The 26,042-nt window shown below is 67.9% G+C and overlaps 6 protein-coding genes, 1 long non-coding RNA gene and 2 other non-coding genes across 9 annotated transcripts; 6 read left to right on the top strand and 3 right to left on the bottom strand.

Annotated features, from left to right (window-relative positions):
- Positions 1–45: 45 nt before the first annotated feature.
- OSBP (oxysterol binding protein) lies at positions 46–5,340 on the top strand. The gene is made up of 14 exons (XM_074841808.1): positions 46–371; positions 1,403–1,611; positions 2,264–2,511; positions 2,609–2,807; positions 3,062–3,164; positions 3,259–3,313; positions 3,423–3,554; positions 3,631–3,876; positions 3,961–4,081; positions 4,206–4,309; positions 4,397–4,492; positions 4,579–4,760; positions 4,850–5,070; positions 5,151–5,340. The coding sequence occupies exons 1-14, from the start codon at positions 46–48 to the stop codon at positions 5,291–5,293; spliced, it is 2,385 nt and encodes a 794-aa protein (XP_074697909.1). The 3' UTR covers positions 5,294–5,340.
- Positions 5,341–6,937: 1,597 nt separating this feature from the next.
- On the bottom strand, positions 6,938–7,022 carry TRNAR-UCU (transfer RNA arginine (anticodon UCU)). The gene is given in 2 exon segments: positions 6,938–6,973; positions 6,986–7,022. It is a non-coding gene; the product is annotated as a tRNA-Arg (tRNA).
- Positions 7,023–7,264: 242 nt separating this feature from the next.
- On the top strand, positions 7,265–7,337 carry TRNAV-UAC (transfer RNA valine (anticodon UAC)). The gene has a single exon. It is a non-coding gene; the product is annotated as a tRNA-Val (tRNA).
- A 985-nt stretch (positions 7,338–8,322) lies between these two features.
- CABP4 (calcium binding protein 4) lies at positions 8,323–11,420 on the bottom strand. The gene is made up of 6 exons (XM_074841905.1): positions 11,084–11,420; positions 10,233–10,263; positions 9,560–9,703; positions 9,354–9,463; positions 8,708–8,855; positions 8,323–8,598 (listed from the first exon to the last, which is right to left on the bottom strand). Exons 1-6 carry the CDS (start codon positions 11,336–11,338, stop codon positions 8,570–8,572), a joined length of 717 nt encoding a protein of 238 aa, XP_074698006.1. The 5' UTR covers positions 11,339–11,420; the 3' UTR covers positions 8,323–8,569.
- A 795-nt stretch (positions 11,421–12,215) lies between these two features.
- Positions 12,216–14,236, top strand: GPR152 (G protein-coupled receptor 152). The gene is made up of 3 exons (XM_074842623.1): positions 12,216–12,350; positions 12,665–12,726; positions 13,025–14,236. Exons 1-3 carry the CDS (start codon positions 12,216–12,218, stop codon positions 14,193–14,195), a joined length of 1,368 nt encoding a protein of 455 aa, XP_074698724.1. The 3' UTR covers positions 14,196–14,236.
- A 457-nt stretch (positions 14,237–14,693) lies between these two features.
- Positions 14,694–19,445, top strand: CORO1B (coronin 1B). The gene is made up of 11 exons (XM_074842314.1): positions 14,694–14,776; positions 15,602–15,804; positions 15,910–16,032; positions 16,116–16,245; positions 16,338–16,519; positions 16,729–16,848; positions 16,929–17,033; positions 17,112–17,257; positions 17,335–17,392; positions 18,095–18,403; positions 18,817–19,445. Exons 2-11 carry the CDS (start codon positions 15,604–15,606, stop codon positions 18,940–18,942), a joined length of 1,500 nt encoding a protein of 499 aa, XP_074698415.1. The 5' UTR covers positions 14,694–14,776; positions 15,602–15,603; the 3' UTR covers positions 18,943–19,445.
- Positions 19,446–19,999: 554 nt separating this feature from the next.
- Positions 20,000–21,647, top strand: PTPRCAP (protein tyrosine phosphatase receptor type C associated protein). Its single transcript, XM_074842045.1, is given in 3 exon segments — positions 20,000–20,097; positions 20,959–21,262; positions 21,265–21,647. Coding segments are annotated over 3 exon segments (585 nt in total). The 5' UTR covers positions 20,000–20,094; the 3' UTR covers positions 21,543–21,647.
- A 492-nt stretch (positions 21,648–22,139) lies between these two features.
- On the bottom strand, positions 22,140–26,024 carry RPS6KB2 (ribosomal protein S6 kinase B2). Its single transcript, XM_074842295.1, is given in 16 exon segments — positions 22,140–22,264; positions 22,267–22,307; positions 22,536–22,648; positions 22,750–22,857; positions 22,939–23,016; positions 23,102–23,164; positions 23,266–23,373; positions 23,543–23,633; positions 23,736–23,826; positions 23,912–24,012; positions 24,089–24,146; positions 24,242–24,389; positions 24,469–24,537; positions 24,650–24,770; positions 24,848–24,882; positions 25,915–26,024. Coding segments are annotated over 16 exon segments (1,422 nt in total). The 5' UTR covers positions 25,987–26,024.
- LOC141930874 (uncharacterized) lies at positions 24,847–25,891 on the top strand. Its single transcript, XR_012625422.1, has 3 exons — positions 24,847–24,967; positions 25,033–25,118; positions 25,251–25,891. It is a non-coding gene; the product is annotated as an uncharacterized LOC141930874 (long non-coding RNA).
- Positions 26,025–26,042: the final 18 nt, after the last annotated feature.

The following is a 26,042-nucleotide window of genomic DNA, read 5'->3' as shown; positions in this document are numbered from 1 at the left end:
TGACGGCAGCGCCGCGGGGGGCGGGGCGGAGGGGAGGCGGCGGCGATGGCGGAGCTGCGAGCGGCGGCCGCGGGCCCCGGCCCGGTGGCGGCGGCGGTGGCGGCGGCAGCGCTGCCCGGCCCCATGGCGCTGCCCGCGGCGCCCGGTGCGGCCCCCGCCCTGCCCTCCCCGGCAGCGGGCAGTGGGGCGGGTCCGAGCCCGGGGGCGGGCACGGCGGCGGCGGCGGCAGCGGCAGGGGGCGGTGGTTCCGGTTCGGGCGGTGCCGGGTCCGGTTCGGCGCGCGAAGGTTGGCTCTTCAAATGGACCAACTACATCAAGGGTTACCAGCGCCGCTGGTTCGTGCTCAGCAACGGCCTCCTCAGCTACTACCGGTACGTACCGGGGACCCGGCTCCTCGACCCCACCCTGCACCGCGGGGCTCCCCCGTGACCTTGGGTCCGGCCCCTTCTCCCCGCCGTGAAGCCACGGGGTGGGGGTGGGCGGTTCGGGGGGGGTGTGTGTGTGATCCCCCCCGCCCCAAACTGGTGAGGCCTCGGTGTCACCTGCCGCCCCCCGGTGCCAGCTGGGGCGGGGAAGGGCTGTCACCTCCCTGCCCGGGCGGGGCGGCTGGTCCCGGGGCTGTTTGCCGGGGCGGGGAGGGGGGGATGATGTTGTCACCTGCCTGGTCCCCATCTCTGGGTCTCGGTGTCCCTCCGAGCAGCCGTTCCCCAGCGGTGCTACCCCGGGGGGGAGCCGGGTTTGGGGGTGGCGGTGGGGGGACAGCGGCGTTCCCAGCCCCCTCCCCGCTGTGCCACCGCTTGATCCCCGGGGGGACACCTGAGCCCGGCCGTGTGGGCCCTGTCCCTCCATTATTCATAGAGTAACCGGAGCCTGCAGGCAGCGCAGGCAGCTGCCAGCTCGAGTTACAGCCCCGCGGGCGGGGGGGGGACGCACCCCTGGGCCGAACCGAGGGTGTCCCAGGTGCCTCCTGCCCTGGCAGGCCCGGGCCCGGTGACGTGGAAAGGGTGTGCCGGGCTGGCACGGCCTTGCACCGCGCCGGGGGGGGACACTTCACCCTCCTCCCGGGCCATGCTGGGATGCAGGAGGCACCCAGGGGAGCGTGGTGGGCCCTGAGGCCGCTCCTGGGGAGTGCTGAGCCCTGTTTTTGTGCCTGGTGGGGGCTGCGGACCCCCATCCGAAGCGGCGTTGTCAGCTTTGGCCCCGTTCTGGTGCTGGCGCTGCCCAGCCGCCTTGGCAAAACCAACTGGGGCTGGAGCTGGCACCTTATTAATAGCCCTGTCTGCAGGGTGGGGAATGCCAGGCTCCCTCCACGGCCCCCCCAAAAGCTGCCCAGTCTGGGCTACGGAGCATCTCTTGCCTCTAGCCTCACCGTGTTCCCCCCCTCTCCTGCCTCCCCACACAGATCCAAGGCAGAGATGCGACACACCTGCCGTGGCACCATCAACCTGGCCACGGCCAACATCACGGTGGAGGATTCCTGCAACTTTATCATCTCCAACGGCGGGGCCCAGACCTACCACCTGAAGGCCAGCTCTGAGGTAGAACGGCAACGTTGGGTCACCGCCCTCGAGCTGGCCAAGGCCAAAGCTGTCAAGATGCTGGAGGAGTCAGGTACGGCCCTCGCAGCCGGCGTGTGTTCCCCCATCCCCCTGCTACACCTGCTTCTCGAGCCCAGGGGCTTTTTTGTCCCCCCACAGAACGTGACCCCGCATCCCCTCCCTTTTCCCAAACCCCTTTGGCCAGAAACACCACCCGCTTTTCCCCATCCGTCTCCCGTGCCCCGCTGGGGTGCTGTGCAGGGACAGCGTCACGGCACATAACTCCGGGTGCTGGAGCTGCTCCCCGAGCTGGGTTTGGAAAGGGGTGATCGTGGTTGTCTGCGTGCGAGCTCGGCGGTGCTGTCCTGCCTGCTGCGGCCACGCCAGCTTCCCTGCTTGAGGAGCCCCCAGCAGCCTGGCACGCGCTTCCTGGCTAGCGTGACTACTTGTGTGCCAAGAGATCGGCCATCTGCTCCAAGCTGCCATTCCCTGCCACGATATTACTGTCCAGGATGCCGTAGCGGTGGCCGGGAGCGCGCGCCCCGTCTGTGGCTCCCAGCCCTCAGGGATTTTGGGGGCGGGGGGGCGGTTTTCTGCAGCAGCCCCGCGGTCAGAGCCTGGTGCAACTCAGAGGGCTGGTGTGTGCTCCTGGTGCTCAGCTTCCCCTTCTTCCCCATTTCCAAGAGGCCTCCCGAGGCCACGTTAACAGTTCTTCCCGCTGACAGATGACTCTGGCGACGAGTCAGTGTCACAGACGGACAAGACGGAGCTGCAGAACACGCTGCGCACCCTCTCCAGCAAAGTGGAGGATCTGAGCACCTGCAACGACCTCATCGCCAAGCACGGCACGGCCCTGCAACGCTCCCTCAGCGAGCTGGAGACCCTCCGGCTGCCGGCCGAGAGCACCGAGAAGATCAAGCAGGTCAATGAACGAGCCACCCTCTTCCGCATCACCTCCAACGCCATGATCAACGTGAGTCCACACCCCGTGGGGCAAATCAGGGAGTGAAGGGGGGGTTCTGAGCCCCCACAAACACACCGTGAGCTGATGGGGCATCGCCTCGGCGCAGGCTTGCCGGGATTTTTTGATGCTGGCCCAGACCCACAGCAAGAAATGGCAGAAATCGCTGCAGCACGAACGGGACCAGCGCATCCGGCTGGAGGAGACGCTGGAGCAGTTGGCCAAGCAACACAACCACCTGGAAAGAGCTTTCCGTGGCGCTACCGTCCTCCCCGCCAGCGCTCCCGGCACCGGTGGCTCCGCCAAAGGTACCCCCGGGGGCCACCCATAGCCCCCACGTCACGTGCTGGGGTGGAGCGGGGGGGCTGGTTGAGGAGTGATGGTGGGAGATGGAGCTGATGGGGCAGGGTGGGGATGGGGAAGCCGACAGCAGCTTTTAGTCCCGTCCTGAGCCGGGCTCAGCGTCCTTCACATCGCTGACCCTGAGCGATAGGTCTGTTGGGTCTCTCCTGCGCTGCCGAGCGGCTGCAGCACCTAATTGCCTCCCCTGCCCCCTCCCCAGATCCCTGTTGTCCTGCCAAAGGGGACCTGAGCGACGAGGATGATGACAACGAGTTTTTTGACGCCCCGGAGATCATCACCATGCCAGAGAGCATGGGCCACAAGTGAGTGCTGGGGTGTGGGGCTGCCCTCCTGCTCCCCGCACCCCACTCAGGACTGATTCTGCCCTTCTCCTTCACCCCCCCACGTCCCCCCAAGGCGCACAGGCAGCAACATCAGCGGCACCAGCAGCGACATCAGCCTGGACGAGCAGGTAGGACGATGTGTGCTGGAACTTTGGATGAGCAGAGCTGGGCTGGGGGTGCCCCACTTCCCACGGGATGGTTTGGGGGGGCTCACAGGAGCTCTTGTCTGGTCCCCAGTACAAGCACCAGGTAGAAGACACCAAGAAAGAGAAGAGAACCCGCATCCCCTACAAACCCAACTACAGCCTCAACCTCTGGAGCATCATGAAAAACTGCATCGGGAAGGAGTTGTCCAAGATCCCCATGCCGGTGAGCGGGGATACGGCTGGCGGGTGAGCACAGAGCACCCCCAGAACCCCCTTTCTAACCTCTCGCTCCCTTTTAGGTGAACTTCAACGAGCCTCTGTCCATGCTGCAGCGCTTGACTGAGGACCTGGAGTACCATGAGCTGCTCGACCGCGCGGCCAAGTGCGAGAGTTCGCTGGAACAATTGTGCTACGTGGCCGCCTTCACCGTCTCGTCCTACTCCACCACCGTCTTCCGCACCAGCAAACCCTTCAACCCCCTCCTGGGGGAGACCTTTGAGCTGGATCGCTTGGAGGAGAATGGCTACCGCTCCCTCTGCGAGCAGGTACTGCCAGTCCTGCTTTTCCAGGCCCTCCCCGGGCCCGCTGGGGGTGGTGGGTGCTGATTTGTCCCCTCTCCTCCCGGCCAGGTAAGCCACCACCCGCCAGCCGCTGCCCACCACGCCGACTCCAAGCACGGCTGGACGCTTCGTCAGGAAATTAAAATCACCAGCAAATTTCGAGGAAAATACCTCTCCATCATGCCTCTGGGTGAGCTCTGTGGCTCCAGAGAGGGTGGATTCTGTGCTGGGGACAGGTTTGGGGACCCACCCGAGTGTCCTGTGGGCCGAGCAGGCTCAAGGGGACGGTTCCTGGCACAACCTTCCCTCCTCAGGTACCATCCACTGCGTCTTCCATTCTTCTGGCAACCACTACACGTGGAAAAAAGTCACCACCACCGTGCACAACATCATCGTGGGCAAGCTCTGGATAGACCAGGTGGGACAAAACCCCGAGCACGGAGGCGTGGATCCCCCTTGCAGCCCCGTGCCTCAGTTTCCCCCTGTCATCTCCTTCCCTCCACAGTCGGGTGAAATCGAGATTGTCAACCACAAAACGGGCGACAAGTGCAACCTCAAGTTTGTTCCTTACAGTTATTTCTCGCGGGACGTGGCGAGGAAGGTGAGGACACCGGGGCAGCATGGGGACGCGCTGGGGTGCTTGTGAGTCCCCGGTGTCCCCATTCAGGCTCTTTCCTATCCCACCAGGTCACCGGGGAGGTGACAGACCCCACAGGGAAGGTGCATTTTGTCCTGCTGGGCACTTGGGATGAAAAAATGGACTGTTACAAGGTGACGCTGGGCGCTGGGGACAACGGAGCAGAGGGACGGCAGCGAGCCCACGAGGCTGAGGACAGCCGGGTGCTGCTGTGGAAGAGAAACCCGCTCCCGTGAGTGGGGGACGAGGGGACAAAACATCCTCTAAGAGCTGCGGCGGGGAGTGAAGAGGATTGAAGGTGGGTTTTTTCCCTTCCCGTAGGAAGTACGCAGAGAACATGTACTACTTTTCGGAGCTGGCCTTGACTTTGAACGCCCCGGAGAGCGGCACGGCGCCCACCGACAGCCGCCGCCGTCCCGACCAACGCCTGATGGAGAACGGCCGCTGGGACGAGGCCAACGCCGAGAAACAGCGACTGGAGGAGAAACAACGTCTCTCCCGCAAGAGACGCGAGGCCGAGGCCGCCAGAGCCACTGAGGACGGTAAGAACAAAGGGACTTTTTGTCCCCCGTTTGTCTGTGTGACCCCACAGCCCTCACCCCAACTCCCTGCGCCCCCCCAGGAACCCCCTACGACCCTTACAAACCGCTGTGGTTCGAGCGCAAGAAGGATCCGGTCACCCAGGAGCTGGCGCACGTCTACAAGGGCGGCTACTGGGAGAGCAAAGAGAAGCAGGACTGGACCTTGTGCCCGGATATTTTCTAAGCCCGTGTTGTTGGGGAGAGTGGGGGGGTAAAGGGGGCAAAGGCCTAATTTGGGGGGGGTGGGGGGTGGGGGGGAAGGGCCTAACTGGCTGCCAGGGGAGAGCCGCCGCGTCGGCCTCTGTCCGTCTGTCTTAACCGCCCGTCTGTCCCCACCATCAGCGCCTGCCGGGGTTGCCTTAGCCCACCCAAACTGACCTTGATGTGGGGAGCGGGGCCGGGGCCCCCCCCTAAAACCCACTCGGGACATGCCGTAGCCCCCAAAAGGGGGTGTGGGGGTACAGACCCCACCCCAGGGAGGGCAGGGGGCTGTGGGGGGGGGGGGGCGCAGCGGGGCGAGCCCGAGGCTGGCCTTGGTCTCTTCCCCCCCCCCCCTCCCCTTTTTTTTTTTTAATCTCTCATTTTCCTCCCCTTCCCCACACGTTGGGGTGCTCTTGGGGTGCAGGGGGGCCAGACTCCCCCCCGCCACAGCCTGTTCTATAGGTGTATATTATATATATATATATGTAGAGAGCGACCCGGGGTCCCCTTCTCCCCCTGCAGCACCCCCGGAGAGCGCACCCAGCGCCCCCCCTCCAAGTTCCTGGGCTTGGGGGTACCCTGACCCCGGGGCCCCCCCACCGCGAGGTGCCTTCCCCGTAGGTTGTTTAGGGCAGGGGGAGGTGATGAATTTTTGGGGGCAGGGGGTGTGTGTGTCTCTCCCATTTATCTCCAGGGAGCAGCGGGCCCCTGCACCCCCAAACACTACAGGGGCTGAGAGATGTGCTGGGGCGGGGAGGCTGCGGGGTGGGGGGGTCTCTGCACCCCCAAATCTGAAAAGTGGGGGGCAGACGATGCCTTTTTTTTTTTTTTTTTTTTTTTTTTTTTTTTTTTTTCCTTCCAGGAAAACTAAATTAAAAATCTGTGAATGCCCCAGCCTGGCTGTGCCTGCTCTCTTAGGGGCAGGGGTGTGTGTGTGTGTGTTGATCCCAGGGCCCCCCCCCCCCCCAGTGCTGCTGGGACCCTGGGGGGAGCTGAGACAATCACCCCACCCTGCAGGGGTCCTGTGCCCCAAAAAATTAGGCGGGGAGGTGCCCAAAGGGGGACTTGAACCCTGGACCCTCAGATTAAAAGTCTGATGATCTGCTGGCAGAGCTACCCAGGCAGCTCTGGGGATGCTGGGGGGGGGGGGCTGTGGGGCACCCACTCCCCAGCTACCTTCCTCCTCCTCAGCACCCCAATATGTGCCCCCCAGTGCTGCTGTGGGCACCCACCTGACATTCAGGGCTCACTCTGTCCCCCCCCCCCGCCCCAACCCTCTTGGCCCCGCCCTGCCCAGTTCCTGGAGGTCCCCAGGTGCCCCCCACCACAGCTCTGTGTCCCCTTCACCCCCATCCTGCTGCCTTGGGGGTGGGCACAGGGGGCACCTGGAAGGTCAGACACCTCCCATGTGTCACTCGGACCCCCTGGGGTGATGGGGGGGGGGGGTGATCCCTGACAATCCCCCCCCCCCCGAAATAGGAGCCACAGGGACACTTGTCCCCAGGGACCTAACTCCAAGGGTGACCCCCACATCTTTTGGGGCTTATCCCCCCCTCAACCCTCAGGGCTCTGTTCTGGGGGTCCCCGTGTCCCCTGTCTACACACCCCCCCCGCCCAGCAAAAGCAGCGACTCTGGTGGGATTTGAACCCACGACCTTTGAATGGCTGCCCCCGTTAGAAGTCCAACGCGCTCTCCCCTGCGCCACAGAGCCACCCCCGGCCCCCCCAGGACACCTCAGCTCCCCCCCAAACACACCCCCCCCCCCCCCCCCACCCTGGACAGGGGCACCCCACGGTGGTCCCTAAACCAGACCCCAAGCTGGGCTTTGTCAGGCCGGGGCTGAGCACATGGGGTGGGGGGGGCTCTGGGAGGCTTTGTGGGGGGGTGATCCCCTGTGTGTGCCCCCGCTGTGTCCCCTGCTGGTTTGGGGGGGCTGGGGGGATCCCCCTAGCTGGCTCCATGGTGTAGGGGTGATCACGTCTGCTTTACACGCAGAAGGTCCTGGGTTCGAGCCCCAGTGGAGCCACCCCCAGCCCTAATGTGGCTTTTTTGGGGGGACAACACACACACCCCCCCCTCCAGCTCGACCCCTTTCCCAGGGACACCCCCCCAGGTTTTTTTTGCCAAGGGGTGTCCCCAGTCGGGACACGCGGCTCACGCAGCCGGCGGGGACGTGGGGACCCCCGGGGGCACATCCACGGGCTGGGGGGGGTCCCAGGTGCTGCCTGGAGGGGTGACACGGGGGGGCCGGGGGGAAGCAGGGCGTGGCCGAGGGCCCTGCCTGTCCCGCGTGCTGATTGGCCAGCTGGTGCGGGAGCCGTGTGCTTATTGGCCGCGGTGGTGCTCTCTGCTGATTGGTCGAGCCTGTCCCCTCCCTCACGCTGATTGGACGGTTGGTTTGGGCAGCTGTCACTGGGGGCTGATGTTAATTGGTTCATTGGTGTGTGCTGATTGGCCAGACCGTTGGGGGATCCTGATTGGCCACCTGGTTGCAGCCAATCGGATCATCCAGCCAATGGCAGAGCGCAGGGTGGCGCCCGCTGCCCGGGCCCTGCCTGTACCCTTTGAGCCCTGCCTGTACCCCTGAGCCCTGCCTGTATCCCTGAGCCCTGCCTGTATCTCTTGAGCCCTGCCTGTACCCTGGGCCCTGCCGGTACATCTTGAGCCCTGCCTGTCCCCCAGCAGGTTCCCCGGGTGCTGCCTGCCTGCAGGAGTGCAGAGCAGGCACCCAGCATGCACCTGCCTGCACCCTGCCCACACCCTGCCTGCACCCTGCCCCCCCTCAGGGCCGCTGCACAGCTGCCATGGCCCAGCACACCCTGGGGAGGAGCAGCCGCTGTCCCTGTCTCCCCGTGGGACCCCCCTGTCCCCCAGGCACTGGTCTGTGTCCCCCCATGGCTCCCCACGGCTGCTCCCCCCACTGCTACAGCTCGGGGTGGGCGGGGGCTGGGGACGGTCCCACCCCATGTCCCGTGTCCCCTCCCAATGACCAACAGACACTCACCTCCCGCTCAGATCAAGGGGGTTTATTGGGTTCCCCAGCCCCCCCTCGGCCCTGACGCCATCCCCAGGGGGCTGTTGGGGTCAGGGGTCTCGTGTTTGCCCCGTTCCCAGATACGGGCTCAGCTCCGGCTGTTCACTCTGAACCCTAATGCTGGCAGTGAGTTTGGGCTGGTCGACCGAGTAGGGAGAGCCTGACAAGGATCCGGAGGGGGGGTGGAGGGTGCAGGGGGCGTCCCCTCCTGCCCTGAGGCTTCGTTACCGGGTTGACAGCATCATAACGAACTCTGCGGAGCGAGGGAGGAGGGTGTCAGGGGACCCAGAGCTGAGCCACCCTTCACAGCCCACGTGCTGTGGGGCAGCGGTGGGGGCTGCAGGGGAGGCGGGGTCCCTCACCGTCGAAGTCCACGTGCCCGTCCCCGTTGAGGTCCAAATCCTGCAGGATCTCGTTCACCTCCTGCGCCTTCAGCTGCTCCCCCAGCAGCGCCGCGATGGCCTCCCGCATCTCGGCGCTGCTGATCTCCCCGTCCCCGTTCATGTCGAACTGTGGCGCCCGCAGGTTGGGGGTCACCCTCCCCACCGGCCCCACCACCCTCCCTCTGGGGCCACGGTCACCCCATGCTCTTCTTGGGGTCACCATCCCCTCTGTGCCTGTGGTCACCCTCATGGTCATTGTTCCCCATGGTCATGGTCACCCCCTGGTCTCCCTGTGGTCATTGTCCCCTTCATGTCTGTGGTCACCCCATGGTCACCATCCCCCAAGGTCATGCTCACCCCATGTTCTCCCCATGGCCATTGTCCCTTTGATGCCTGTGGTCAACCCATGGTCACTGTACCCCCGTGGTCATTGTCCCCTCCATGCCTGTGGTCACCCTCATGGTCATTGTTCCCCTCCCATGGTCATGGTCACTCCATGTTCTCCCCATCACCATCATCCCCTCCATGCCTGTGGTCACCCCATGGTCACTGTCCCCACCACAGTCTTTCCAGGGTTGCTGTCCCCTGTGGGGGACGCCGCGGTCCCCCGTAGCGGTGGCCATACCTCCCGGAAGGCGATCTTGAGCTCCCTCACGCCCACCATGTGGGCCGTCTCCTCCCGCAACTTCGGCCCCATCATCTGCACAAAGTCCTCGAAGTCCACGCGGCCGCCCACTGCCCGTAGGAAAGGGACAACTTCAGCGCCCCACACCCCATCCCTGCCCCCGGGACCCCCTCCCCAGCCCCATGGCGAGCCGGCCCCACGCTCACTCCTCATCTTGACGTGCTGGGAGATCTCGATGAGCTCCATCTCGGTGGGCATGTACCCCAGGATGCGCATGCAGGAGCCCAGGTCCTTGTAGCTGATGTACCCGTCCTGGTCCGTGTCAAACTCCTTGAAGGCGTCCAGCAGCTCTGCCCGCACACGTGGGGACACGCCAGCACACGGAACCCGTCAGGTGTTGGGGTGGGGGCGTCCCCCAAGGCACCGCGGGCAGGTCCCTTCCCTGGATGCGGTGCTGTGGCCCGTGGCCCCGTGGAACCGTGCCCCGTGGTACATGCCTTCATGACATGTGGCCCCCGTGGCACTGTGCCCCACGGCAGAGCCTCCCGTGACAACGTGTCCCCATGGCAGAGCCCCCCATGGCGCTGCGCCCCATGGCAGGGCCCTCCGTGACATGTGGTACCGTGGCACCATGTCCCACGGCAGAGCCCCCCATGACACATGTCCCCATGGTTCTGCACCCCATTGCAGAGCCCCCCATAACAATGTGTCCCCATGGCACCGTGTCCCACAGCAGAGACCCCCATGACACGTGTCCCCATGGCACCATGTCCCACGGTAGAGACCCCCATGACACGTGTCCCCATGGCTCTGCACCCCATTGCAGAGCCCCCCATAAGAACAAGTCTCCCGTGCCCCCCATGTCCCACCCCTGCTCACCATCCAACTCCTCTGGCGACAGCTCCCGCTCCTGGGTCGGGCACGTAACGGGGTGGGGGCAGAATCAGACCCAGCTCAGCCCCATCCCTCCCCCCCCGCCAGCAAAGCGCGGTGTCACCTTTGTTAAGCGTGGGTCAAAATTAACTCTGGCGGGAGGGATTAGAGGGATTGGAGGCAAAGCCCTGCCCCGTGCCTGTGCCCCCCACCCACCCTGGGACTCCCCCCTGTGTCCCACCTCCTGCCACCCACCCTGGGGCTGCCCCAGCCCGGGACCCCCCCGCTCCGAATGGGATTTACCCAGCACCCATGGGTGCTGCTGAGGGGGCTTCCTACTCCTGGAGGTGGGGGAGCAGCACGTGTCCCTCTGCAGTGGATGGACGGCTCGTGTCCCCCTTCCCAGGCTGTCCCCTGGGTGTCCCCTTCCATCCCCAGGGCCCTGGGGTGTCCCCAACACCCTGCCCACTGCCCCCGTGTCCCCTCCATTGCCAGGGGCCCACAGTGTCCCTGACTCTGTTCCCAGTGCCCCGTGTCCCCTCCGTCCCCAGGGTCCCGGATCATCCCCCACCCCATCTTTGCCATCCCCATGTCCCCTCCACCCCAAGGGTCCTGAAGTGTCCCCAACCTTGACCCCATGTCCCCCCCACCCCCAGGGTTCCAGACTGTCCCTTTCCCCGTCTTCACCACCCCCATGTCCCCTCCATCCCCAGGGTCCTGGGCTGTCCTGTCCCCATCCCCACTGTCCCCATGTCCCTTTTATCCCCAGGATCCCGAAGCATCCCCGATTTCATCCCCATGTCCCCTTCATCCCCAGTGTCCCCCCCCCACCCCGTGTCCTGCCCGGCTGCCCCCACCTTGCCGAAGACGGTGTTGAGGAAGGGGGAGTAGGTCTTGGTGGCAGCAGAGTGGGGGTCCCCGGGCCCCTTCTTGCTGTTCTTCTGCCCGTGGCCGCTGTGCCGGGACTCGGAGCCGGGGCTCTTGGTGTCCTGGGGGCCACCGTCCTCGGAGGCTTTGGGGTTTTTTTCAGCCACCTCCCGCCTCCCTTTCCCTTTGCCCGGGGGGGCCTCTGTGTCCTTGGGGGCCCTCTTGTCCCCCCGGGTGCGTGGCATGAGGCCGGGGCCGGGTGGGCAGGCAGGCAGGCGGGCAGGGAGCGGGACCCTGGGGCGGCCGAGCCTTAAGAAGGAGACAGGGAAATCCTCTTACACCCCGACATGGCCCCCCCCAACTCCACCCCCCCCTCCTCTCCGTGGGCTCCGTAGACCCGGGCAGGGCAAAGCCAATTAGTGGTGATCAGCAGCAGGAAACAGCCAGCGGCCACCGCCACCCTCCATGACCTCACGCCGGGGCAGAGCCACGCGGTCACGGCACCCCCAGCCACCGGCCGGGTCCCCAGCGCACGTCCCGGGCCACCCTCCGAGTGCCTACATGGGTCTGACCCATGTCCCCAATGCTGGCACCCCATGGCCACCACCCATGTCCCCAGCACCAGCCCATGTCCCCAGCAGTGACACCCCATGGCCATCACCAGTGTCCCTAGTACTAACCCATGTCCCCAGTGGTGACACCTGTGGCCACCAACCATGTCCCCAGCACCAGCCCACATCCCCAGTGGTGATACTCAATGCCCACCACCAGTGTCCCCAGCACAGACCCACATCCCCAGCACGCTGTGGCCACCACTAGTGTCCCCAGCACCAACCCGTGTCCCCAGCAGTGACACCCCATGGCCACCACCCATGTCCCCAGCACCAATCCACAGCCCCACCACTCTCACCCCATGGCCACCACCCGTGTCCCCACCCCAGCCCCCCCAGCCCCACCACGGGGACCCATCCCCCCAGCAGGGACGTGACAACCGTGGGTGCCGTGGCAGGCGCTGGCCCCAGCCCCCCCCGCCGTGTCCCCCATGATACCATCGCCCTGGCTCGGCAGAGTGGGTGGCAGCAGGAAACCACCGCGTGACAGGGAGATGCCATCACAGGGGGGATGCCACCGCACCGGCCCCCCGCTACCCGCACCCGCTGCCACAGCACGTGTGTCCCCATGCCCCAGGGGGGCTCCCCGCTGCCCCGTGCCCCCCCACCCCAAAACCCTGTGGCTGCCAGCATGGGGTGGTCACAGGTTGGGCTCCCCGCTGCCCCCCTGTCCCCCGGAACTGTCCCAGATTAGCCATAGCAGGGCCTCTTCCGCTCTGCCTGATAACGGGCAGCAGGCAGCGGGGTCCCTGTCCCCCCCCTCTACATCGGGTGGGGAAACTGAGGCAGGGCTGGGACCACCCCCCAAGGGCCCCCCCAGAGTTCCCAGCAGGATCAGTGCTGGAGGAAGGTGGGTGAAAGATCTGGGGGGGGGGTCAGTGCGGCGGGGCGGGGGGGGGGGGGGGAGAGAGTGGGTGGAGCCTCAAAATCAGGGCCCCTCCCACCTGCTCCCACATATAGGGCACCCCGCAGCTGGGTGGCCCCCACCCGCCGCCTCTGCCTGAGCTCTCCCCACCATTAAGGTAGGTCCTACATTATTTACTGCCCTGGCCCCCCCCGCGGGACAGGGGTTGGTGGGGCACCCCCAGGTTCGGCCAGGGCATGATGGACTCGGTGGGCACGGGGTGGCACAGCCGGTGGGGGACAGAGATGCCACATGCCACGGAGGGGGCACCCCAAAATGAAGGCAGAGCAGGAGAAAACCAGGCTGCGGTGGGGCAAGAGGCTCTGGGGGGGCAGGATGGGGTGACATGAGAGGGGGTGACACCAGAGGAGGTGACACCCCTTCTGGCATCCCTGAGCTCCCTGTGCTGCCCGCAGGGCCGGAGCCCGGGTGATGGAGCCATTGAACACCACGCTGCCCCCCCTGCCACCCTCCGGCGTCCTGTCATGGAACGGGAAGCTGATGGTGGCCTGCGTCGTGCTGGGGTTGCCCGCCAACGCCTTCACCCTCTGGCTGACGGGCTGGCGCCTGCGGTGCGCCGGAGCCCGGGTGATGGAGCCATTGAACACCACGCTGCCCCCCCTGCCACCCTCCGGCGTCCTGTCATGGAACGGGAAGCTGATGGTGGCCTGCGTCGTGCTGGGGTTGCCCGCCAACGCCTTCACCCTCTGGCTGACGGGCTGGCGCCTGCGGTGCCGCGGACTGGCCATCTTCATCTTCAGCCTGGCCGCCTCCGACTTCCTCTTCCTCACCAGCTCGATCCTGCAGATCTGGTCGGTGGCCCACAGACACCTGTGGGTGCTGGGCAGCTTCATGTGCCACCTCTACCAGTTCCTCTACAGTTTGGGCTACTACAGTGGGCTCTTCTTGTTGGTGGCCATCAGCCTGGATCGTTGCCTGTTGGTAGCCGCCCCGCTTTGGTACCGGTGCCGCCGACCGGCCCATTTACCGGTGGCGTTATGCGTCGGTGCCTGGCTAGCAGCGGGCGGTTGCAGCTTGCCAGAAGCGGTGTTGTCGGTGGCATTCGAGATGTGGCCCGGTTTGGTGGTGTGCCGCACCAACAGGGGGAGCTGGGAGGTGCCCATGCGTTGGCTCGAAGTGCTGGTGGAAGGGCTACTGCCCTTCAGCGTGATCGTGGCTTGCCACGGGGCCGCCTTGGTGCTGACCGGGTGCCGGCGTGACCACAGTGGTCGCCCGCCCGTCCGTTTTCAGCGCATCGTGGTGGCCACGCTGAGCGCCTACGTGTTGCTGCACCTGCCCTTCCAGGTGATCCAGCTGCTGCATCTGGTGGCCTCTGGCCTGGGCCACCTCCTGCACCTGGTGGGCTTGGCCCTCAACCTCAACAGCTGCCTCAACCCCTGGTTGTACCTGCTGCTCGGCACCCGCGCCTGCCACCACCTCGCCCACCTGCTGCGGGCCATCCTTGCCCACCTGTCACCCGCCACCGTCACCCCTGTGCCACCCACTGCCACCACCCCTGTGTCACCCACTGCCACCACCTCTGTGTCACTCACCGCTGTCACCCCCCCGCCAGCTGAGGCACCTTGAGCTGCGCCCCCCGACCCATCCCCTCCCCGTCCCCATCCGGCACGGCCATGGGGTGACACAGGGCCGGGTGTCCCCCATGTCCCCCCCCCCCACCTGGAGACACCCCCTCCCACACCCCACCAGGTCCCCCCTGCGTGGGCTGAGCCCTGTGCCCACCCACGCGGCTGGGGGCCTCGGTGGGGCACGGCCACCCTCGGGGACATGGGGCACAGTGTGACGCCGGCCGGGCTCAGCGGGTGCCCCCGGGGGGGACCTGTGTCCGGTCACCATGAGGGGCGCTGGCCCTGCCCCACGGGGCGACCGCACCCACGGGGACCGCGTCCACAGGGTGACCCTGCCCCACGGGGACCGTGCCCACGGGGTGGTCCCCGCTGTCCCCACGATCTCAGACCCTCGCTGCCCCCCCCGAGCTCGTATATCCCCCCCCAACACCCCCAAGCCCGGCGGCCGGGCGCATGCGCGGGGCGGAGCGGGTCCGGTCACTTCCTGCCCCCGCCCCCTCCCGCCGCCGCTACCGGCCCCGCGCGCCGCCGCCGCCCGCTCCCACCGGCCCCGGCCCCGGCCCCGGCCCCGGCCCGCCGGTGAGTGCGGGGACGGCCCCCCTCCCCCCCCCCCCCCCGCCCCGACCTCCACCACCGCCCGGCCCTGGCGGCTCCCGGGGCTCCGGGGATGGGGCAGCGCCGGGGCCCGGCCTGGGGGGGACCGACCCGGACCCGGAGCGACCGGCCCCATCCCCGTCGCTGTCCTCCCGGTGCCCCCGTCCTCCTTCCCGGGGGTCATGCCCGGCCCTGTCCCCTTACCCAGGGGGGCCACCCCTCTCTGTGTCCTTGTCCCCATCCCCTTAATGGGGCCACCCCTGTCCCCATCCCTGTCCCTGTCCCCTTACCCAGTGGGACCACCCCTGTCCTTGTCCCCGTCCCCTGACCCAACAGGGCCATACCTGTCCTCCTTTTTGTCCCCATCCCTCTCACCCAGGGGGACACCCTTGTCCCCATCCCCCCTCTCAGAAGTGGGCCACCCCTGTCCCCATCCCAGGGACCGACACACACGCTCCTTGTCCCCTTCCCAACCCCCCTGTTCCCGGGGGTGCTCCCGGAGCCCCCCACCGTGGGGCCGGGACGGGCAGGGAGGGGTTTGTTTGCCCAGCGGGCACAGGCCAACCCGGGCTTCCCGCTCCCGGGAGGGGCCGAGCCGCCCTTTACCCAGGGCGGGGGACAAACACCCCCCGCCCCGCCATCCCGTCACCCATAGCGGGGTAGGGGGGTCACCCCCACTTCCTCACCACAGAGCTCAGCGACCCGTGCCACGTCCCTTGGCCGGGCGCTGGCTCTGCCCCACGTTTTGGGGGTGTCCCCCCCTACACCCCCCAACCCCCGGTGCTGACCCCGGCACGGGGTGCCCCCCAGCCATGTCGTTTCGGAAGGTGGTGCGGCAGAGCAAATTCCGGCACGTTTTTGGGCAACCGGTGAAAACGGAGCAGTGCTACGATGACATCCGCGTGTCCCGCGTCACTTGGGACAGCACCTTCTGCGCCGTCAACCCTTCCTTCGTCGCCATCATCGTGGAGGCCAGCGGTGGCGGCGCCTTCCTCGTCCTCCCCCTTCACAAGGTGCCGGCGGCGATATCGGGGTGCCGATGTGGTGAAGGGGGGGTTTCCCGCCTTGGTGGGTGACCCCCAGTTCCCCCCCCATCCTGTCTGTCCCTTTGTCCCCAGACCGGGCGCATCGATAAATCGTACCCCACGGTCTGCGGGCACACGGGTCCCGTCCTTGACATCGACTGGTGTCCCCACAACGACCACGTCATCGCCAGCGGCTCGGAGGATTGCACCGTCATGGTAAGGCAGGGGCCGCGGAGGGGTGGGGGGACGCATTAAGGGGTCCCCCCCACAGTTGCCCACTGTCCCTTCTGCGCCGGCAGGTCTGGCAGATCCCCGAAAACGGGCTGACCCAGCCGCTGACGGAGCCGGTGGTGGTGCTGGAGGGACACTCGAAACGCGTCGGCATCGTCACTTGGCACCCCACCGCCCGCAACGTCCTGCTCAGCGCAGGTACAAAGCAGGTTGTGGGGGGCCACGGTTCAGTTTGGGGGGTGTGTGGTTGAGGGGACACCCCCCTGACTCTCCCTGCTGGTTTCGGCCAGGCTGCGACAACGTGGTGTCGATCTGGAACGTGGGGACGGCGGAGGAGCTGTACCGCCTGGAGGGGCTGCACCCCGACCTCATCTACAGCGTCAGCTGGAGCCGCGACGGCGCCCGCTTCTGCACCGCCTGCAAGGACAAGAGCGTCCGCATCATCGACCCCCGCCGCGGCACCGTGGTGGCCGTGAGTCCCCGGGCAACCGCTCGCCTTGGACCCCCCGTGTTGGCCCCATTCCTCAGGGCGAGACCCCCACCCCGCCGCCATGTCCCCATGTTGCCACCCTGCCCTGTTCCTCAGGGCGCTCTCCTGGCGCTCCCCGCTGTCCCTTGGGTGCTCCAGGGTGCCAGGATGGTGCTGGTGACCCCCCGCCCCGACCCTGTCCCCTCCCTCAGGAGAAGGAACGGGCGCACGAGGGGGCTCGGCCCATGCGGGCCATCTTCTTGGCCGACGGCAAAATCTTCACCACCGGTTTCAGCCGCATGAGCGAGCGACAGCTGGCGCTGTGGGACACGGTGAGGAGCACCCCAAGGGCTCGGGGGGGTCCCCAGCACCGTGTCGGGGTGCCCCACAGGGCTGATGTGCTGCCCCACAGGAAAACCTGGAGGAGCCCATGGGGCTGCAGGAGCTGGACTCCAGCAACGGGGCTCTGCTGCCTTTTTACGACCCCGACACCAACGTGGTCTACGTCTGCGGCAAGGTACCCCCCACTCCTTGCCTGTGACACCCACCCCCCCCCTTTTTCACCCACGGAGCCCCCCTAACGGCGTGTCCCCAGGGTGACTCGAGCATCCGGTACTTTGAGATCACGGAGGAACCCCCCTACATCCATTTTCTCAACACTTTCACCAGTAAGGAGCCCCAACGGGGAATGGGCTGGATGCCCAAGCGTGGGCTGGACGTCAGCAAGTGCGAGATCGCCAGGTGGGCACGGGGATGTGGGGGGGACCCCCCAATTTCTTCCACTTGCCCCCCCCCCCCAGTAACCCCTTCTCCGGTAGGTTCTACAAGCTGCATGAGCGCAAGTGTGAGCCCATCATCATGACGGTGCCAAGAAAGGTCAGGGGGGAGCTGGGGGGTGGTGGGGACTGGGACACCCCCACTCGGATACGAAAGCAGGGTGGGGGCTCTGGGGAGGTGGCTGGGTGGGGGTCCCCGTGGGGGCTGGGTGGGGTCTGTGGGCAGGACATGGGGGCTGGCTGGGGGTCCCTAATCAGGCTGGGTGGGGGGGTCCCCAGGGGCACTGATGGGGGGCCCTGGGCGGGACATGGGGGCTGGGTGGGGGTCCCTGTGGGGGCTTTGTGGGGTGCATGGGTGGGGGGGTCCCCATGGGGTCTGTGTGGAGTCTGTGGGCAGGACATGGGGGTTGAGTGGGGGTCCCCATGGGGGTCTGTGAGGTCCCTGGGTAGAACATGGTGCCTGTGTGTGGGGGTCCCTTTGGGGGTTTTGTGGGGTCTGTAGGCACAGTACATGGGTGGGGGTGCCTGTGGGGGCTCTGTGGGGTGTCTGGATGTGGGGGTCCCCATCAGGCTGGGGGAGGGATCCCTGTGGCAGCTCTGTGAGGTCCGTGGGCAGGACATGGGGACTGTGCGGGGGTCCCTGTGGGGGCTTTGTGGGGTCCATAGGCAGAACATAGTGCCTGGGTGGGTCTCTGCTCTGCGTGGGGTGCATGGGTGGGACATGGGGGCTGGCTGGGGGGTCCCTTGGAGGTTCCCACCATCCCCTCTGACATTTGAGGGGTGGGGGGGTGGTGCCCCGCAGTCGGACCTGTTCCAGGACGACCTGTACCCCGACACGGCGGGCCCGGAGGCGGCGATGGAGGCGGAGGAGTGGGTGGCGGGGCGGACGGCGGGGCCGGTGCTGGTGTCCCTGCGCCAGGCCTACGTCCCCAGCAAGCAGCGGGACCTCAAGGTGAGCCGCCGCGCCCTCCTCCACGAGAGCCGCCCCCCCGCCGCCACCGCCGCCCCCCCGGCCGGCCCCAGCACGCCGCCCCCCACGCCCCCCGCTGCGCCCACCCCCACCCGGTTCAGCGCCCCCGCGGCCCTGGGCACCGGGCCCTCTGCACCCACGGTATGTATGGGGCGGGGCCGGGGAGTGGGCGGGGCCTCGGTGGGCGGGTGGGGCTGGGGGAGTGGGCGGGGCCTATGTCGTAGGAGTGGGTGGGGCCATTTGGATTGGGCGTGGCCACACTTGGCTGGTGGGTGGGACTAAGGTGAGGTGGGGCGGTGATGGGGCGGGCCCAGGGTGGAATGGGGGTTGTCATTGGGTGGGGTCAGTGTGGGCGGGGCCAAGGCAGTGGGCGGGGCTTTCTGCATAGGTGGGGGCCAGGCTGGGATGCTGGGCTGGGGCGGGGGTGGGTGGGTGTGGTGGTGGGCGTGGTCTAGGTGGGCGGTGGCTCTGTGGGCGTGGTCCAGGTGGGCGTGGCTGACGACAGGGGTGTGGTCTCGGTGGGCGTGGCTGACGACGGGGGCGTGGTCTCGCAGGGGGGCGGGCGGCTGGAGGAGGTGCTGCAGGAGGTGGCCACACTGCGGGCGCTGGTGGCCGAGCAGGGCCAGCGCATCGCCCGGCTGGAGGAGCAGCTCAGCCGCCTCGAGAACGGCCACGTTTAGGGGACCCGCCACCACCCCCCCCCACCTTCAGGGACCACCGCGGCCGGGGACACTCCCCCAACACCCCTCCACTGCCTGCCAGGGACCATGCCTGCACCCCAGGGGGTCCCCCCCGCCCCGGCCCTCCCACCCTCCCTGGGGTCCTTCTCCCACCGGCCGCCCATCTGGCAGCTCCCCCCCTTCACCCCCATTGCCTTACTGGGTGCTGCCCCCCCCACCCCCAAACCATGGACCATTCCCTGCCCCCCCCTCCATGTCCTCAGGCTGGGGGCTGCTCCTGGGATCAAAACCAACCCCCTGCACCCCCCGTCCCTGGGTGGGGTGGGGTCTTCCCCCCCCCTTTCTCTGGGGCACGGCACGATCTGCCCCCCAACTGTGGAATATTGTCCCCCCTATATTTTGGGGGCTTCTTCCCCCTCTCGTCCTCGTGTCTCCCCCCCCTCCTTACAGTGCAGGGTCAGAAACTATATTTTCACTCCAAATAAAGGACTTTATAAGAAAAATGCTGGGTGAGGTTGGGGCAGAAGCACTCTGGAGGGGGGTGGTGGGGAGGCTATGGGGGGGGGTTGCTGTGGGGCCAGGGAGCTCTGAAGGCTTCAAGGGCCTCGTTTTGGGGGGCGGGGGTGGGACAAAAGGTGGGGACAGGAAGGCACAGCCGTCACGGGTGAGAGCTCACCCGCTTCTGGCAGGAAATGGGGCGATGTGCTGGGGGTGGCTCCCCCCCCCCCCCCCCCCCCCCCCCCAAGAACAGTGCTGCACCCAGTGCCATGGGGCATGGGACCCCCCCTGTATGTGCGTGTCCCCTCACCCTGTGTGGTGGGTCCCTTCGGTGTCCCCAGGGTGTTGGTGTCCCCAGAGAACCGGGCGCAGCACCGGAGGGTGGGGTGGGGGGTCAGTGGTTCCAGGATCATGGCGGGGAGTGGGGGGACAGCTTGGGGGGGGGGGGGGTCAGAGTGGGTCCCCAGGGCTGGCAGCCACCCTAGATTTCCAGGGCCCTGGGTGAATTTTGGGTAGGCGGGGGGGAACACACAGCACCTCGCCTCCCCCCACAGCGATACATCCGCTGCGCGGGGGCAGGAAGCACCAGGCCCCCCCCCCCCCCAGCACAGCTTGCGCCCGCGGCATCAGGACCTGCTCTGGCAGCGCCTGCTGATGGTGAGTACCCCAAAACCGGGCAGGATGGGAGATGGGGGTGTCTGGGATCTGGGGGACCGAGGTAGAGGGGGGGGACATCCCCTAGATTGGGAGGGAGCTGGAGGAGGTGGGGGGGGGGGGGCAGGCCCTTCTCCAGCCTCAGTTTCCCCTGCTAAATCTGGGGGGGGTGTGGCTGTGCTTCATTCAGATTTGGCTCCCCCCGACCCCCCAGCTGGTGCTGCCCCAGGGGCTGAGGCTGGGGGGGGTGAAGCAGTGGTGGATGCCCTGGGGCAGATCCCCCTCCCACAGTGGGGTTGGGGTGGGGGGGGCAGCGGGGCCTGGCTGTGATGGAGGTGGGGGGCGCAGAAAGGCAGGTTTGGGGTGGGGGGGACACAAGGGCAGCACAGTGAGGCTGGGGAGGGGGGGGTCAGGGTAGCACGGAGGGGTTGGGGGGCAGGTTGGAGGTTGTGGGTGCAAGGCTGGGGGGAGGAGGGTGCCCTGAAGCTGTGGGGTGGGGGGGTGCTACGGGGCTGCAGCCCTGTGGGGAGGGGCAAGGGGTGCTTTGGGGCTTTGAGGGGGGGGCCTGTGTAAGCACAGTGTGGGGGTGGCAGGACCCAGGTCCTCTCCCTCAGCACCCGCAGGTGCTGCGGCACCCGCCGACCGCAGCTTCCCGTCACGGGGCTGGCTGGCCACCCACCCGGCACGCAGCGCCGCCGGCGGGGGGCACGGCCCCCCCCCCTTTTCCCTCCCCATCCCCAGGGCCCGTTGCCCTTCGCCCCGGCCCTACCCCATGTTTCTAGGATGGGGTGGCCACCCCAAGTCTGGGAAGGGCCGGGCTGGGTGCCAGGCACGTGGCCGTGACCCCGGTACCCTCACCCGCAGGCTGGAGCGTGGCGGTACCCCCCGGTACCGGTACTGCTGGCGTTAACCGGGCTGGCGGCGGCGGGGGAACCGGCGGGGAGCCGCAGCGACCGGGCGGTGGGGGCTCTGTTGGGGCTCCTGCTCTGCCTGGCCATAGGGTTGGCCGTGGCCTGGCACCATCTTTGCCGGCTTTCGGCCGGGCGTTACCATCCCCGGCCCATGGGCCGGCGGGCGCTGGAGCTGCTGCGGGGACATTGGCACCGGCTGCGGGGACGGGGTGGCCCCACGGAAGAGCCCAGCTATGGGGACGGGGAGGTGACGGCGGCCCCCGGGATGAGGAGGAAGAGCTGATGCCGTGGAGCCAGAATCAGCGGCTGGAGGAGGACGAGGACGAGGAGGAGGAGGAGGAGAAGCAGCATGAGGAGGATGAGGAGGAGCAGGAGGAAGATGAAGAGGAGGAGGAGGAGGCCGAGGGGGTCCCCGAGAGCCCCCCTGGTGGGGAGCAGGGGGCGGGGGGCAGCGCCGAGGCCTTGCTCAGTGACCTTCACGCCTTTTCGGGGACAGCAGCTTGGGGGGACACGCGGCCCTCCGTCACCGCCCTGTGACACCCCTGCCCCTGCCCACGCTGCCCCCCGCCCGCCCCCAGCTGAGGCTCCTGATTGGCTGCAGGGGCCTGGGCACCCACCAATAAAAGAGCGGCTCTGCCTGTCTACAGCTGTCAGTTTGGGGGGGGGGGAAGGCAAAGTGGGGGAGGAGCCTGACAAAGGGGCGGGGCATGAGGGAAGGGGCGGGGCATAGTGCGGGGGGTGGAGCCTGCACCCCCTGCCCGTAGCACAGGACCACCACAGCCTCATCAAGTCCTTTAATTGGCACAAATCCAGCAGCCGCGCCCTCCCCCCCCCGGGGGGGACACACCCTTGGCGGCCACACCCCAGAAGGGCCACACCCTTGGGGGGGGCCAAAGCCCTGGGGGGGACCCCACCACCACACCGGGGGTTCCCCCCCGCTCCCCCAAACTCTGGCAGCAGCGTGAGCGGGCAGGGGGCTGTGCTGGGGGTGGGGGGCGGCCGTGCCCGTGGGGAGAACAGCAGCATCGTGGGGCCCCCCCACACACCCCCCCCGGGGGGGGGCACCAGGCCCCTCCGCCGCCGGCACTCGGTGTTCTTCTCTCCCCCCCCCGCCACCCGCCCCCAACCCCACCCCTACCTGGGCACCCGCCCCCGCCCCCCCTTCTGCTTTTTGGCCCCCACAGAGGTCTTGATAGGGAGGGGGGCCGTGCCCTCGGCGGGGGGGGGCAGGTTGCCCCCCACTTCCATCGGCTCCCCGCTGTTCCCGGCTTGAACACCTCGAAGGGGGAGAACTTCACAGGGCTGGAGAGGGGGGGAGAGGGGGGGAAAAATGGGGGTGAACAGGGTGAGGGGCTACACCCATAGCACCAGCGCCCCACACTCCCCCCCCCCCCGCTCCCCACCATGCCCAATGCCCCCCCCACCCTGCTGCCCCAGCCCCTCTTCCCCCCCTTAATGCCCACCCTGATGCCCCCATCTTAAAGCACACCCCCCCCCTTCCCCAGCCCCCCCGGGGCGGGGGGCAGGTACCTGACGGGGGTGCGGGGGCTGCTGTTGAGGCGGCGGGGGGAGCGCACCTTGGGCTGGAAGGAGAACCCCTCCTTGATGCTCTCCAGCACCGAGGGGGCCACATAGGTGAAGCCCTGAGGGTAGGGGGGCGGTGTCAGGGGGGCTGGGACCCCATTGGAGGTTGGGGGGGGGAGATGGGGGTCCCACTGTCACGTGTGTGTCCCCCCTTCAATACCAGGAAGGCCTGGTTGGCACTTTCGCTGATGGCGACGTCGTCCGGGCTGTCGACGGGCGTCTGGCGGGTGAAGCGGGTGTCGAACTGGCTGACGTCCTCCTCCGACTGCTGCGGGGGTGGGTGGTGGGTGCTCCTGTGGGTGCCCCCGCCCCCCCCTCCAAACCCCAACCCCCTCTTCTCCAGCCCTACCAGGCAGGGTTTGAAGGGGGGGTCCAGCCTGCGGGCCAGCAGGTCCTCCCAGTTGATGTGGCGGAAGAAGGGCTGCTTCTGCGGGCAGCGAGGGGTGGGGGGGGTCAGGCAGGAGGGGGAGTGTCCACCTGGCACCCACCCTGCTGCCTGCCCCTGCCTGTACCTGCACATCAGCTGCGTCGCCTGGGCCCCCCCCAACCCGCTGGTTGGGGTTTCTCTTGAGGAACTGGAAGAGAAATAGGGATGGAGGAGGGCATGGGGAGGGGGCGGTTTTGGTAGGACCTACATAAACAAGCTGGGGGGGTGGGGGGAAGGGGGGGGGGGTACCTTTTTGAGCAGGTCCCGCGCGTCGGGCGTCAAGTATGGTGGCAGCACCAGTTTGCCCTTGAGGATCTTGTCGATGGTTTTCTTGCGGTTTTCGGCGGTGAAGGGGGGCTGCGAGAGGTACCGGGTGGCGAGGAAGAGCCGGGTGGGCGAGGAAGGCTTAGTATCATCCTAGTGGGGACCCCTCCAGCACCCCTAGGAGCACCCCCCCCAACCCAACCCAACCCAACCCGTTGCCCCCCCCCTTTCCCGGGGAGGAAAGAGCAGGAGTGGGACTTGCCGATCCTGTGAGCATGTCGTACATCAGGGCGCCCAGGCTCCACCAGTCCACCGCCCGGTTGTGCCCGCTGCGCACCAGGATTTCGGGGGCCCTGGGGGGGGGTGCAGGGAGCAGGGGGGGTGCCCTAAGTGGGGGTGGCAAGCCCCCCTCCCCCCCTATCCTCGCCGCCCCCCCCTTGCCGCACCCGCCTCACATGTACTCGATGGTGCCGCAGAAGGTGTGAGTGACGGCCCCGTCGTGGATCGACTCCTTGCACAGCCCGAAGTCCGTCAGCTTGATGTGACCTTGGGGGACGTTGAGGGGGGGGTCAGCGCCATCCTCGGGGACCCCCCCGTGCTCCCCAAACTCCCCCCCCCCCATCAAGCCCACCTTGGCTGTTGAGCATGATATTCTCCGGCTTGAGGTCGCGGTAGATGATGCCGTGGGAGTGCAGGTGGCCCAGGGCCAGCGTGATCTCGCTCAGGTAGAAACTGGGGGCGGCGGGGGGGGCTGTGAGTGGTGTTGGGGTCCCCCCATGTCCCCCCCCACCCCCCCCAACATCCCTACCAGGCAGTGTCCTCCAGGAAGATGCCCTCCCGCTCCAGCTGCATGAAGAGCTCTCCACCTACAAAACCACAGCCCAAGCGGGACCCCCTGAGAGCCAGCCCCAGCCCCCCCTGGACCCCCAAATTCCCCCCCCCGGGCCCCCTCCCCTCTTACCGCTGAGGCACTCCAGGATGAGGTAGAGCTTGCCGCCCGTCTGGAAGGCGTAGATGAGGTCAACGATGAAGGGGTGTTTGACAGCCTCTAGGATGTTCCTCTCGGCCCGGGTGTGCGCCGTGTCCTTGGCATTGCAGGCGATCTTGGCCTGGGGGGGGGGGGGGGGGTGAGCCGGGAAGGGGGGGGCTCCCCAAGGGGGCTGTGGGGGGGTCCCAGGACGGCGCTACCTTCTTCAGGACCTTCATGGCGAAGATCTTCCCTGTGTTGGTGCCCTGGACTTTGCGGACCTGGAACACCTGGAAGGACAAGGAGCTTGGGGACGCTGTGGCAGCGCCGGATCTCCCCCATAGCACCCCAACACCCCCAAAGCGTGTGTGTGCCCCCCCCCCGGTGTACCGTGCCCCCCACCTTGCCGTAGCCGCCCTTGCCCAGGACGCGGAGCAGCTCGAAGCAGTGGGGCCCGATGTGCTCGGGGCCGTTGTTGACGCTGCTCTCCGAGATCTCGATCTCCTCGTAGTGCCCCACCGGCCTGTCGGGAGAGGGGGTGAGAGGGGACGCACCCCCTGCCTGCCCCCCTGCCTGCACCCCTGCCTGCACCCCACTTACTCCAGGCCGTTCCCCCGGGGCTCCAGCTCCATCTCCTGCGGGAGGGAACCCACGGTCAGCGGCGGGCAGAGGGGGCCATGGCGGGCAGGGTGCTGGCAGCAGGCAGGGGACCCACAGCAGGCAGGCAGGCAGGCAGGACGCCCGCAGCAGGCAGGGGATCAGGGCAGGCAGGGGACCCACAGCAGGGGTCATAGTGGGCAGGTGCCTGCAGCAGGCAGGACACCTACAGTAGGCAGGGGACCAGGGCAGGCAGGGGACCTATGGCAGGCAGGCAGGGTGGCCGCAGCAGGATGGCAGGCAGGGGACCCACAGCAGGCAGGGTGGCCGCAGCAGGATGGCAGGCAGGGGACCCACAGCAGGCAGGGTGCCTGCAGCAGGATGGCAGGCAGGGGACCCACAGCAGGCAGGGTGCCCGCAGCAGGATGGCAGGCAGGGGACCCACAGCAGGCAGGGTGCCCGCAGCAGGCAGCGGCCCAGGGCAGGCAGGCAGGCAGGCAGGGCACCCGCAGCAGGCAGGCAGGCAGGCAGGCAGGCAGCACGGGGCGAGGTGCCACACGCTGGCCCAGCCGGATGTTTTTGGGCTGAGGTCGGGCCCTGCCCAGCGGGAGCCTCCCTCTGCCCGGCCGGGGCGGGGGAGCTGCGCCGGGACCCACCGGTTGTCCCCCGGTCCCCGGCTGTGCCCGCCCCGGCCCGTCCCCACGCCAGCCTGGCTGCGCCCCGGCCCCGCCACCGGCAGGGTCCCCTGTGCCTGGCCGTGTCCCCCCTCCTTCAGCTGCCCGACCTTCTGCCTGCTCGCTGCCTGCCTGCCCGCCCGTCCGTCCCCGGCGCCGAGCGGGCCCCGGTGCATCCCCCCGTCCCCACCGGCTCCCGGTGCCGCTCATCCCCGCCTCCAGCTCCCGATCCGCGCCCCCGTCCGCAGCGGGGTCCCGCTGTCCCCCTCCCTATCCCGGTCGCCCCATGCCCGCTCCATGCTCCCCCCACAGTCCCGGTTCCCCCCCGTCCCCAGCCGGTCCCCGATCGCCCCCCCCCGGTCCCGGTCCCGGTCCCCCGCCCCGGTGCCGGCTCACGGCGCCCAGCTCAGGCTCGTCCCCATCGCTGCCCTCCTCGGTCTCCAGGTCGATGTCGAACACCCCCGCCATGACGGCGCCGTACCGGGACCCCCTACCGGGACCCGCCCCGCTGGCCCCGCCCCTCC

Source organism: Strix aluco, chromosome 16 (assembly GCF_031877795.1).
Source record: "Strix aluco isolate bStrAlu1 chromosome 16, bStrAlu1.hap1, whole genome shotgun sequence".
NCBI classification, from domain to species: domain Eukaryota; kingdom Metazoa; phylum Chordata; class Aves; order Strigiformes; family Strigidae; genus Strix; species Strix aluco.
The sequence above is the reverse complement of the archived record's forward strand: the minus strand, read 5'-3'. Positions and strand labels throughout refer to the sequence as shown.